Source organism: Salvia hispanica, chromosome 3 (genome assembly GCF_029641045.1).
Source record: "Salvia hispanica isolate PSC_SH4W2 chromosome 3, Shi_PSC_v1, whole genome shotgun sequence".
Lineage (NCBI taxonomy): Eukaryota > Viridiplantae > Streptophyta > Magnoliopsida > Lamiales > Lamiaceae > Salvia > Salvia hispanica.
The window spans coordinates 51,870,243-51,885,214 of NC_142694.1; the positions used below are offsets into that span (position 1 = coordinate 51,870,243).

Below are 14,972 nucleotides of genomic sequence, written 5' to 3' on the forward strand. Positions count from 1 at the left end.
TTTAAATTATAATTATATTAATATAACTACAGAAAATATTTAAATAGACTAATATCTTTAATGTTGCATTTATTTTGTAGTATAAAACTATAAAAAAGAAAAATAGGTCACTTTTATTTTATAGTACACGATTATATTTATGAGGATTGGTTATGTAAGTAAAAGCTACACATTTAAAAGTTATAATTAGTAAATAAATTAGCCTGGTTCTTGAAGCCCGAAATGACTAAACCAAATTTATAAAAATACTTAAAATAATAAATTGGGTATTCGGGTAATTTCCGATACCCATTCGGGTTACCCAATACCCGAATTATCTTAAATTTCAATACCCAATCCCATAAAAGTAGATATTGGATACCCAATACCCGGCGGATATCGGGTCGGGTACGGGTAAATCCAATACCCGATATCCATATTCCCACCCCTAAATATATTCTATAAATGATAATAGAAATCACATTTTATTACTATAAATTAGTACTTCAACAGTCCAACTATCCCCATTAATTGACAACAATTTCCTTTTACGACCGTCTCTAATTAACTGTCACCCTTACTTTTAGTACTACTATTTTTAGTAATGGACTCCATGTTCCACTAAATCATTTTTATTCATATTTCATTACAAAATTAATATATAAAAGTAGGATCCACATTTCACTATCTTTTTTCACTCACTTTCTATTGCATTATTAAAACTCGTACCAAGTCAATCAGTGTCCATTATGGGGGACAGAGAAAGTAGTACTCCCTCCGTTCCATAGTAATGGAGGCATTTCTTTTCGGCACACAGATTAAGAAAAATTGTGTTAGGTGAGTTAAGTAAATGGAGAGTAAAGTAGAAAATGAAAAAGGTAGAGAGATGAAGAGAGAAAAAAGTAAGAGAGAGTAAAGTAGGTGTGGAAAAATGTGTTCTTTTACTAAAAAAATGAATTGACTCTATTACTATGGAACATACCAAAATGACAAAAATGACTCTATTACTATGGAACGAAGAGAGTATATAAAGTATGACTCACATTCCACTATTTTTTTTTTCACTTAACATTTCTTTATATTTCAACGGGGACTCCAAAAATGGAATAAAAGTGAGAGAATCTTTGCCCCTGGCCGTAGGTCCCGTTTGATGGGCTCAAATGTTTAACTAAGAGTTGGCCAACTAATTTGGGGTATGAAGGAAAATCAGATGGAGTATGATAAATAAATTGTGGATTGGAATTCAAATATTTTTCTGAAACGGTGTGCAGAATCTAGAAGTCCACAATTCGTAAATTCACACACTAGTTTCATAGCTTGAACGTCAAAGCGCTGGTTCGTAACACTATTTCTATTTTGAAATAGTATTGGTATATACGCAATACATATTAGACTATATTCAGAATCCCTGCTCTAATGTATTACTATATGTATATTTTTTGAATTCTTCCACTATAATTTATAGTAGCCTAGTCCAAAAAATTTAAAAACAAAATTGTATGCATAAAAACTTAGACAATTTAGTGTATGCTAGTAGTAGTACTAATTTACATACAAAACTCAACTTTTTATTAGTCAATATTTTAGAGTAGAAATCAAATGTTAACAAGCGGCCTAATTCAATAAACTATTGCCAATTCGCACTAATCAAAATTTAACTGGTACACCTAGTATGAATGGGAACTAGTATTCATGCTGGTCATATATTCGAATGTTAAAAATATTTTCAATTTGTACCAAAATGTATGTGCATCAAGTTAGAGAAAGACATTTAGGTTTTTATATGTCTAAATTTATTTATATTAAGTTCGTGGTTATTATTTGATCTATAGTAGTACTTCATAATTAGCTATTTAATTCGCACCATATATAAACATTATATGTTATGTCAAATTTCAAAAGTGTTATAAAGAGAACGATTTTTTAAATGCATTTATATATGTGTAGTTATGGATGAGAGTGAAACGATATTTCAAATGTAAGAAAGAATAAGTACCAAAAAAATGTAAGAAAGAATAACTTCTTCGCCGATTCAAAGGGAAGAAAAGAATAAGTACAACCAAAACCTACATATTCAAAATATTACTATCAAATAAAGAAAAAAAAAGGAATATGCATTCGTTATTCGTTAAGGTCATCATCATGTAACATACATATACTAAATCAAGGTCACTATCTTGGGGATAAACATTAATCAGAATACACGAAGATATTTCATACTGTCTCTAAACAAACCTTTTTGTTTTAGTTTTTCTACAATTAACTAATAAATCTCACATCAAATTATTATAAAATACTGACAATCATTTGGAATCATGATGGATGACTAGCACAATAATTATCATTAACTTTCCTGATCAAAATTGTGTTATTTATTTTTTAATGTAATTGCCGGCTGATTGATGGGTGACTAAGTATATGCTACAATTATGCCAATTGGTTATTTGAACGAAATTAAATAGTCGGGACATAATGGACATATATACATCGAACTTTTACAAACTTATTTGTTAATATTAATACTTTACATTTTCGTTAGGCGCTATTATGAATGAAATTAAATAGTTAGGACGTAATGGACATGATAAGTCGAATTTTCACAAGCTTACATTTTAGTTGGATGCTACTTTAGGGGTGTTCGGGGTGTTCGGTTTGCAAGATTGTATCTCAAATTAAATTTATAGTGTGTTGAGTTCATAAGATTCTATTTTATCCCACAATTCAATTTTATGGTGGCGTTCGGTTGTCATGACTAATAATCATGAGACTATCCATCTAAGATTAAGTTGTGGAATTATTTATGACTAATTATCATGAGACTACCCATTTAGTATTAAGTTGTGGAGATTAATCTTATGAACCGAACATGATACATATTTAATCATGAGATTTAGTCTTGCCAACCGAACACCCCATATATGTATAATCGTGGGATAATTAGTCATAGCTAATCCCCTATGACTAAAATAATTTCACAACTTAATTTTAAATTGTATCTTAGTCTTATTTTATCTAGGAAATCGAACATCATCTCTATGTATTGTGTATATAACACTAATGTTAAATATAAGTAAGAATTAGGTGCCGGAAAATAACAGTATTTAGACTTTGCTATTCATTTGAATCAGTACTTTGATTTGTATATTAAATATTACAGTAACACATACCAACATCAAATATTTGTGAGCACAGATGTTTGACCAAGTACTCTGGAAATATTTATGACGTCAATAGTAGATGAATAGTTGTCGGTTATGTCATTATTTATTCGTTTAATTGATGATAAGTTCATCAACTTAACGAAAATGATATCCTCCAGCGTTACATTTGAATAGTAAAATTAATGTATGAGAAGCTTGAATAAACTGAAGGAGTGTGAGACTTAAATATAATATAAATTGAAGTTTTAGTACAACTAATTAAGTAAAGAGTAGTGAGTTAGAGACATAACGTCTCTATGCCATAATACCCCTATGTTTCTATGTCATAAGTATAATTCTTACTTTGACTAATTTACTCTAGGAGTGCTATTTAAAGATAGATTTGTACCATTGAATACTACTCATTATACATATTCACTTTTTTGAATATTGAACAAGATTTGTATTTATAAATTACCAAGATAGATTTAAAAAAATTAATCCGATTATAAGATCTGAAATTAAAACAAAAGTTAGTAAATAGAAATAACTAGCATCATGTTTATATATTTAATCTAAGTATAGATGAAAGTGATTTTTTTAGCTTATGAAAGCAAAAGTGCAAAACGTCTTCTTTTATTTAAAAGTTTTGTTTAAAAATTATAATGTTAATTTTTAGTTTTGAGTTAGGAATACCAAATTCATATCTTAATTTTCAATAAACAAACATCAACTAATTTTAATTTTAAAGTTAGTTTCTTTTTGCAACTTTCTCCTAAAACACAATCTTTTAAATATTATTTCAAATTGTTTCCATTAAACTTCACAAACATAAGAATTAAAACTTTAGAAAGTAAGAATTAAAATTAAAATTAAAACTGTAAACTCAATTTGCATTAATATATTATATATTCCATAATACAGTGAATAATTATAAAATCTTTTTAAATAGAGTATTATTAAACAGATGAGTCAAAAACCATGTTATTATTTTGTAATCGATGTTCAACATAATGTTCCAAAAATTTCAGAAATGAAAGAAATTAAAATTTTTTCAAGTAAAAGAATCAAATTAAAATTATAAAACTCTTAAAATTAAACATTAAACATATTTACTATTATCATATAGTATCGAATTTTAATTTGTTAGATAACCTAGTGAATTGAGCTAGGAACTCTAATATTTTACAAATAGATTAAAATTTTTTAATTATATAGCTTTAAAATGTTAAATAGATGGGTTAAGAACATATAAATACTTTAAACGTGGTTCGACTATAACATTCCAAGAATTAAAAATAAATTAATTAATTTTTTGTCTAAAATTTATAAATCAACAGTATACCCCATCAGTATTCATAAACTACTCATCATATATCAAATTTTAATTTGTAGCACGTTATAGTGAATTGAGCTAAGAATTATAATATTTTACAAGAAACAAATTAAATAGTTGCAATATAGCTTTAAGATATAAAATACATGAATTATGAGCAAGTGATTATTTTTTGGAACGAAGTTTAATGTAACGTACTAAAATAAGAACTTAAAGAAATTAGAATTTTGGAAAGTGAAGAATTAAATTAAAAACTATGAAATCCTAAAAATCAAAACAGTAAATTAACAGTTTTTATTTATAATATAATACTAATATTTTAATATGTTGCATGTTATAATGAACTAAGATAGGAACACTAATATCTTAGAAAGAAAAAGAGAACATATTAATTTTATAGTTTTAATGTATAAAATAGGTGAGTTTAAAATATATAATTAGTATTTTTTATAAGATTCGATGTAATGTTTCAAAGATCAAGAATTTAAATAATTAATATTAGAAAGTGAAGAATTAAAATATTAGAAACTGTTAATTAGAAGCATCAAATTTTAATTTATTACATGATATACGGATTGAGTTAAAAGCTTTAATATTCTAAAAATAAAAAGAGAAAGTATTAGATATATAGTCTTAAAAAATAAATATATGAGTTAAGAATATGAGATTATTTTTATTAAAGTGACCATACGATTCCAAAATTTAAGAATTTATAGAAATTAATATTTTGAAAGGAAAATAATTTAAATTAAAACAAAATCAAACCGTAAACTCAATTAGTATTATTGCATATATAAAAGTTTAACTTCTTCCGTGCTATACCTAAATTGACCTAAGAACTTTGATATTTTAGAAAGAAAAATAAATTAATAACTTTATATCTTTAGTATTAAACAAATTAGTTAAAAAATCTGTTTTTTATGAGGTTTGAGATCTAAATATTAATTGAAAAAGTAGGAGAGGAAAAAAAATTGAGAATACATTTTTATAAATAAAAATAATATTGATATTAACCAAAATAAACTTGACCAAAAGAAAAAGTAGTACTCCATAAATTTTATATTTGTATAATAGTGAAATTATTAAACTTTTTCATACTATTAATTCTTACACATTAGAAAATTTTTAGGTATTCAATATACTTTTTCTTATAAATTTATGATAGATTTAATTATCATAAGATTCACCCAATTTTGGGTAAATATGCCGTCAACATATATTTCCCATAATTAAGGTATTCTAATTCATGACCTCATTTAATACTCCTTATTAATGGTTTAGGGCAACAAGATATATATACAAATTGTAAAAATAATCAAAAACTAAATATATGGTGAAAATTACTATTATATCCCTATTATGCCATTATGACTTGGAGACATTATGTCTCTAAAACATTTTCCTTTAAGTAAATATGTGGGACTTATGTTAGTAACTTCCTAGTTCCTACTATAATATAGGAGTATACAGGACTAGAGTTCTGATCGAATAATTTTTTCTAACATGGTACCTAAAAACTAGATAGCATGATACTCCTAATTTATATGATCTAGCACTTGTCAATTGTCATAATAAATAAAGCATTAATCTAATTAATACTAGTATTTGGTTAGTATACAATTATTATTATTATTATTATTATTATTATTATTATTATTATTATTATTATTATTATTATTATTATTATTATTATTATTATTATTATTATTATTATATAGCGTAAACAAGCATTGACGAAAATTTTAAAATTATTAGTATTATTGTTGGTATATGTAAATAAGTACTAATAAATAAATACATAAAAATAATACGAGTAATAAAAAAAGTTATGTGAGTGTATAACCACACCCCTCTCTATACATAGATATATTGACTATAGTTAACCGCCGGCTATATATCATGTCATGTGTATTTATTCATCGCACTATTTTAACAATTGTTTTTGAACGATATACTTTCATTTCAGCACATTTATACGTAATGTTTCTTTTCAGTTTCCTAAAGGAGTACTAATTTCTTCTACTACTTAGGAGTATCTATTAATTTCTATTAAATTTTTTTTTTTCCACGTTCTCTTAAGTTAATAAGAATATCATTCAAAGTTTCAAACAAATAAACATATATACTAGTATTACCTACTTTTGGTAACTCAACAGAGCAGCAGTAGCTTAGAATTTAAATAATCAAAGATTCCAATCTGCGAAACCCAAACCACAGATCTAAAAAGAAAAGGAAAAAAAAGAAACCAATTAGCCATACGATTTGATTGAACAAAATGACAGATCTAAAAAGACATTTTCTTTTATAAAAATTTGCAAAGGCATTTCATATTACCCAACATAATATTGTACTGATTTAGATCAAGGCATAATTATTCGTTATTTTCGATATTCAAAGCTTTCAAAGTTCAATACATGTTAACCTACACACGTTTCAAATCATGCAATATAAATGTCTTAAATACAAGTGGTATATAATTATACTGACTATTAAGAATAATTAATTTCCTTTTCTATAAAAAATACTACTCCTATGAATTTTCAGTAGAAGTATAATTATTCCGCCTAACTTATATTGACATAAGCGGATTTAGAAAAGGAATATTGCAAGTTGAATGTTTACAAAAAGAAAAAGAAATAAATGAGCAACGATCATGCATGAACAGAAATATAGTGGAGGAGGAGGATACTTCTTTTTCCTTTCTTATGCAAGATAATTAATAATGTAATTAAAGATTATTGAAACTTATGGTTAATAGGTTTCAAGTGATCCGCACCTTGTATGTTAAACCTAACTTTCACCCATATAATTCATATTGCCCAACTCTAAATTGAAAATAGCATCCTACATTTAAAATTTTGAAAATAATTTAGTCCCTTTTCCATTAATATCTTTCTGAAAAACTCCACGTTTACTCGAGAAATTTGAAAATCATTTTATCCATTTTTATTGCTCATCAAAATTATCTAACATGCATAACAACTGCAATTTTATTTTGTTTATAAAAGTTAATAAGATTATTTGTTGTAATTCAGTCTTTCCATTAATCCGATTGTTTCTTTATAAGCACGGTGAGTTAAATTTTTTAATGAACGAGTGATCACATCAATTGACGGTAAACAAATTTGCTATTTATCTCGTTCTTTTTAACTATTAAATTATCAAGATGTGAAGATAAACATCTGAAATGTGTATTGCAAATGAAGTGATAAAATGGGAATGATTGTGTATTGGAAAGAGGTGCGATGTTATTCGAGTAGAGGATGGGTCGCATCAATAATTATAAAGGCACCCAATATTCTATAGACATAACATAAGCTTCAATAAAAGTATGAATTCAGTTTCTCTTACTAGGATGGATCCACAATTCCACATCTATCTTTATCTATATATTAGTAGAATTTATATTGTGCCTGCCTCCTCTCTCTATCACACACACACACACACACACATTTAAATACACATGTAGAGATCACCACGGTTCAAGAACCGCCGGTTCCCGGTTCGGAACTGTCGGTTCAGGTTCGAAAAAATGCCGAACCTAAACCGGCCCGCCTAGGTTCCGGCGATTCCGGTTCTTGAACCGGTTCGGACACGGTTCAACACCGGTTCAAGACTGGCGGTTTCCAGACGGTTCCGGGCTGGTTCCGGTTTGGACCGCCGGTTCAAGTTTGTTTTTTTTTTGTTTTTTTTTAAATTTATTCATTTATAGTATTTATTACAAATTCCTTGTAGTTGTAGTCTTTACTATCGAATAAATAAATAAAATGAGAATGACAATTGACAAATAGAGTAAAAGTCGACATTGGAGTTGGACAATTGGAATTTTATTGATACAATTATACAAATTTGAACGATATGTCGATATTACAAATACAAATGTTGAAAATTGAAATTACAAAAGAGTCAAAAGACTTAATACATAACATAATACATGCTTGTTAGCTTGTATAACAATTTAAATAAAAAAACTTGAAGTAAAAAACAATAAATTATAAATGTAAATAGATAGTATATATATACTCTTAGTCGGCGAATGAGATGTTTCTAGATAACTAAATTGAGGATACCTTTAGCAATTCAACCTTAATTGTTGAGTTTAATTTAACCATCAACAATCATGGCAATTGTCAAAAGTCTCCCGGATTTAGTCTTATAGAGAAGTCTTCTTCACCGATTAGAGTATATACAAATACAATTATATAATTGTATTTGTATATTTTAAAGTTGAAACAATTGAAAAAAAAAATAAAAGCCTACCGGAACCGGCAAACCGCCGGTTACGGTTCTTCATTTCTTGAGAACCTGAACCGGCCCGTTGGAACCGCCGAACCTTATCCGGTTCCGAACCGTCACCGCGGTTCCGGTTCACGGTTCCGAACCGCCGGTGACGGTTCCGGACCGGTTCGGTTTGGTGACCTCTATACACATGGAGAGAGAGAGAGTAATGGGATCACATGAACAATATGCACTAGCTTACCCTACCATAGAATAGCCCCACCATTCTACTGTAGCTTCTAATCGATATCTCTGATATACACACAGACACACTTGTTATAGACTTAGTATTACACATGGATCTCATTCACCTATTTCATTATCTATGTTTGTTTAAACTGGTGGCGTGGGAAAAGCATCTACTAGTATTTCATTCAGTCAACACTTTGAACAATGCTAGAGGGGAAAAGATCATATACAACATGGGGTATAAAATAGAAAGAATGTAAGGACTTGGATGTTTTGAGATGATGATGAACCTTGAGTGACTAAATATTTGGTTAAATTAATAAAATTTGAGCATGAATAAACAAATCCATACTGCTGTGCTGTCTGTGAGCAGAGAGATCAGTGCAATTTGCATCGGCAACTCGTAGCTTACCAAGAGATTCGCAGATATAAACGCTCAAATCCAAAACAGGATGAACACAAACATCTGACTAACCAAAATTTCTTTCGATTAAAAAGCAATAAAAGGCACATTTCAACTTGTAGAGGTCTGCCCGTTCTTCGGTGCATCTATCTTTGCAGACTTGAAATGTCGAACAACTATTCGTAGTACCCCACTGAGAGTCAACGAGAAACAACCATACAACACAAGAGACTGCCAGAAAAGTTTGGAGATTATGAACAGGCAACCGAATGAAGAGAGAGGGAGAGTAGTAATAAAAGCATACCTGCTGAAACCTCACATGATATCATTCATCTATCAACAAATGCAACTGTTCCCTGAAACTTGATATCTTACAAGCTTCAACAGCCATCACTAAACCCATCGGCCGATAGTTCTTCAGCTGCATCTTTTTGAGAATTCAAATCAGCAAGAAGATGAATGCATTTGCACTTTATGAGATAATATAAATCAATATAATCATGGATATGAAAGCAGATCACTGATGCATCAGAAAATACACACGTATTAGAACCTGAAGCAATAGAAAAAAATAGTGCCCACCTCAGGGTACTTGAAATTTTAGAATAATGGTTATATGTAATTTTTTAAAGGGCAAATTGTCAAATAAATCAAGAAAAGGGCTAAATTTTGCTATGTCCCATACTTTTCAAAAATAGAATGTAAATCACAAAGTTTGTAAATGTTATGGCCTTGTTAGGAATGCTAACTCCTTCATTATGGTGATACATGTTTATGTGGTGGCTGGCTTGTTTAAAACTGGTTGCTACATCATTGTGTATTTCATCAGAAAGGAGACGGATGGGTTAATTGCAAAACTTGCAAACTTTATGATATAATTTAGTTTTTTAAAAGAGTAGGACAGACCAGAATTTGACCATCTTTCATGATTTATTTGCCAATTAGCCCCTTTTAAAATATATAGCAGTCTTTGGTGTGACCCTGTTTAGCAATAAGGTAACTGAAATATAATGAACGATAAGGTTATATAATATTACCGCAATACAGAACCACATGATGCACAGAATGACGTATAACAAAAAAATGTGGTTTGAAATATAGGAATACATGCACAGGAGAAGGGTTGAAAACAAGGAATACAAGGCTGCCTTATATTTTAAAGATAACAACTTAAGATTGAATGGAAGAACTTGCCTCATTAGCAGTAACCTGCTGTGCATGTAGGCGAAAACTGAATGACCATGAGCTAAGCTGCAGAAGCATTTTATAGAAGTCAGGTTTGCACACTGATAAGAGAGTAGTAGCACTGAAAACATTCCAGAAGGTACCTCAAAGAAAATTTCATCTTCAGGTCTGTTGAAAATCACACTTTCTTCTCCATTTTTCAGAGTCCCTCTGTTCTGATCTGCATTTTTGTGCTGCATGCATGCATACAAACTATGAGAAAATTGCAAATTTACACAGATATTTAGTGATTTACAAATATTAGCAATCCAGGGAGAGAAAGATCAACAACGTACCTTGTAAATTTTGCTAATTATTAGATAAAATTTGAAGCGGAAGGAACTCCGGAGCTCTTTGGTAGGCTACAAAAATAAAATATAGTAAGAGAAAACTTGAGATAATGATATAAGAAAATTATCACCACAAACTAGACAGATCAATATTTAAAAGCTAGGAAAGGAAAAGGTAAGCATCTCAAGCATCACCAGAGATAATTCACAAGTACTTCTTGATGAGATCTAATATTATCAGAATTATAACTATAATATGAGTATCACCAAGTCCTTCTAGAGCTCAATTCCAAACCTCCATTTTCTCCTACCAGCCGGCTCCCTTGTTTAGCCTTACCCCAAGGGATTGTTGTGTAACAAGCGTAAAAAAATTAAAATTGAACTAAGTTGTTATGATTAAGTTCAACCACATGGCGTATAATTTATGAACTCCAACGATTTGAAAGTTTATGTGATTTTTATCAAATACATTTCAAGACTACAAAAATTCAAGAAACTTGTGTTCTACCAAGAGCTCAAGGAGTAGGTTCGGAATTAATATAACTGTCTATAATAATAATATTGTCACTTACCTCATCTTCTGTAGCCCACCCAACTTCATCAAAGAGACCATCATAAAGTGGAGGCAAAAGCTGAGGTGGGAGATTTACAACACGCTGTGATACTAAAAGACCAACATGTTGAGCATGCTCTCCAACTAAAGACTTGAGTTTTCCCAACACATCCGTATCCTGGCACACTTTAAGCAAGAAATCCTTGAGTTCAAGCACACATTTGTTATCCTGATAGAAACATAAATTAGCATATGTCAGAACTCAACTTCAAGATTCTCAATGGTTTCCGGAAGAGGGATATGCATATTGTGCTCATGTAATATGGTCATCATAGAAACCCTATAATCAGCAAAGAGAGATATAATTACAATAATTGTTTGGAAATTAATTATGAGTGAAGGAGGGCAACCATAAAGACACAAAAAAGAAAGCAGCTGTTTGCCTTATATCTCTCTAAACTGAGAGCAGAAACAACAGAATATACTCCATCATCTTCGTCGTTCTCAATCTTGACTACAGTGCCAACAGTCGGTTGACCCAATATTAAGTCGACAAATCCACTCAGATCCCACTGTAAGTTATCAAGGTAAGTCTGCAAGAGGACCTTCACCCCATGGAAATCACTAGGCTTTGGATCAAAGAAAACAAAATCTGCTTGAACATCCCCCTTAGCAAACAAATAAATTGATTGATTAGAATATTTTAACAGGAAACACATTCATACTAATGTGGCTAACAAGTAACAACAATCAAATGAAACCGGTGAGATGGTGGTAATCAAACCAACCTCAAATTCCTCATCATCAGAAGAGTCAGACTGCTGGATTTTATCTTTCATATTGTCTTTGAATCCATTAACTATAGATAAGCAAACAACATTAGAAAACAATGCAATAACAACTTTGAAGCAAAAAGGAAGCAGAAAAGCCAACAAATAACATACGGGAAGAGGTTGCTAAATCTTTATTTTGTCGCTCGGGTTTCTCAACCCCTCTTGTGGCCATCCGACTCCGAGTAGCCATGGCTTTCGACCGACCAAATGGGGAAAAGGTAACTAGCCGACGTCTCAAAGAGTGGTTATGCTTTTTTGGTTTCCGTGGCATTCTGTAAAGTTAAAAAACCCATATTGGCATCATGAATTGGAGAAAATTAGTGAAGAACACCTATATCTATACTAACTACAAAAACAGAGTTACCAGAAAAATCACATAAATGTCATTTTCCCGCCAAGAGCTACTGTTAATTGATTTTCCAATACACTACCAAGAGCTACTACTACTTATTCTCCAAAATACACTTTTACACTTTGCTCTGAAAAAAGTAAAAAACAGTTTGACATTAAATTTCACTACCTCACATATATTATGATTCTAATTATTAGATCCACAAATTCCAATTCACGAAGAAACAGGCAAGCAAGGTCACGAAGAATATGGAAAAATTGACCTGGTGGACAGAGAAAACTAATTCTTATGTTTCTGAGGAGAAGACAGCGAGCACACGACCACGGCGGCGTCGACTTGCTGTATGGTCGGCGGAGGGTACCGAAGAAAGGGGGCTGAGGCGTCGCGTGTTTCACTGCAAAATTTGATGAGTGAAGAAGTGTCGAGGGAAAGGGAATTAAAACTAGTACTTCTATTTGCTTCAATTAGCCCAAATTTTGTTATTGGGCCTTTAGACCATGAGTTAGATAAATGGCCCAGATTGGTTTAATTATTGAATAATTCATTATCACTTAATCTACAGTATATACTATATAGTACTGTACTCCATTATGTGTATTACTCTAATTTACTGTTATTTGGTGATGAGTTCGACTGTTATGGAACCGTTTAATTTTTTACTCATTTTCAACTTTGACAAAAGGGGTGTAATAAATACTAGTACTACATTTTAAATTTATCGATTTTTTAATTATTTTATTTTGCTATTTAGTTTTTTAAAGGATTTTTTAATGGGTAACAAAAAAATATATGGCTTTTGAATTATAAAATATTTAAATAATGAGCTGTTAACCTGATACAAACAATATTATTAAACTTGTTTAAAATTTTAACAATTTTTGCAATTTATTTATTCAAAAAATTGAATATATTATAATTATATGTATATATATCGTTATTTTTTTGGAATTTGATATATTGAGTGAATATTTGGTATGTAAAATTTGTAGATCTATTTCAAAATATTTTATTTCTTATATGGGTTAATATATTACTATTAATGCGTGATCTATAATATTGTCAAGTATTCACTTGAACTGCCCAATTGTTTTATTTTAATTTGGGTGACAATAAATCAAGTAAACTATTTAATGGTTAATCCTAATTTGCGTCGGCAATTATCAACTTTTTAAATTTTAATGTCTCTAATTTATGTTTTATCTTAAAAAACTTATGACTTTACGAAAAGTTTGATTTATTTCATATTGGACATAATTCAGTGGGGTACTGTTGAGATATCAAGCTGAATTATTGGGGGTGGGGGGTTTCAGAGTTGAATAAAGATTAATTTAAGTGGAACATAAATCATGTAATAGTATTATTGTACTGTCATTGTCCACCGATACAAGGTCAATTTTGATTGGAGGCGGATTTTAAGAAATGTAATATTAGAAAATGAGTGAAAATTGTAGTGGAAGATGAGTCCTACTTTTTATGTAGGAGCATTAGTTTTATATTGAAATATAAATGAAATAAAGTTAGTGGAATTTGAGATCTATTTTCAAAAATAAAAAAATTAAAAAAAAATATTTATTGATGGGTGGATAAAAATGACAATATGGTACACTTATTGAATAAGGTAGTAATATTTTTCAGAAAAATGATGAAAGTAAATGATAATAGTATAAAATAGGATTAACAAATTTTTTAAATGAGAGCAATCAATTTGTCATGCTCATTTAATACGGCCGGCATATTTGAAAATATCTTTAAAATAAATTGGAAAGTCTATGGACTAAAAGTTTTAATTTATTTAAGCTAATTCTATTTGTTCTTATCTCATTTCTTCCATTTTACTTATTTCAGTGTTCAAGGCAAATGTGGTAATTTCTACTTATTCTTATTTCTCTCATTTTTAACATTTTAGCTATTTAAATTTTAAGGGCAAATGTGATAATTTCTATTTACTCTAGTTTCGCTCTCTTTTCTCATTGCTCGTTTATTTTATTTTTTTTATCATTAAATAAAATGTATTTCACAAAAACAATATTTACATGAACACAACTTGGGCATACCCAAGTAAGAATGAAATCCGAACAGGCTCGGAGTTTCAAAGCTAGATACCTAGTGGGCGAACAAGCCCAAGATCCAATCTACAATGTAACAACCATGGTGCTATCTATATGTGAGAACGGGCCTCGTTAAAACCTTTCGAGACCAAAAACCCTTAACGGGAAAAAAGATCCCGAAAGGAAAAAGAGTACCCAAGAAAGTACCATGGGGATCCAGCTAAAATGCCCTAAAGGGCGGCTATAGTCACGGCCAAGGCTGGAGTCGCAGTCATCCACGATCGGGTACATGGTGCGTAACTTGATCATGTGGAAATTTAGCATAGAGTATGCTGTAGAAAGCCGTC

At 30.0% G+C, this 14,972-nt stretch overlaps 1 protein-coding gene across 1 annotated transcript; it reads right to left on the reverse strand.

Moving 5' to 3' along the window:
- Positions 1 to 9,218: 9,218 nt before the first annotated feature.
- Positions 9,219 to 12,999, reverse strand: LOC125216774 (CDK inhibitor P21 binding protein). Its single transcript, XM_048118539.2, has 10 exons — positions 12,840 to 12,999; positions 12,337 to 12,497; positions 12,181 to 12,251; positions 11,836 to 12,060; positions 11,412 to 11,621; positions 10,846 to 10,911; positions 10,654 to 10,743; positions 10,520 to 10,576; positions 9,630 to 9,746; positions 9,219 to 9,556 (listed from the first exon to the last, which is right to left on the reverse strand). Exons 2-9 carry the CDS (start codon positions 12,494 to 12,496, stop codon positions 9,651 to 9,653), a joined length of 975 nt encoding a protein of 324 aa, XP_047974496.1. The 5' UTR covers position 12,497; positions 12,840 to 12,999; the 3' UTR covers positions 9,219 to 9,556; positions 9,630 to 9,650.
- Positions 13,000 to 14,972: the final 1,973 nt, after the last annotated feature.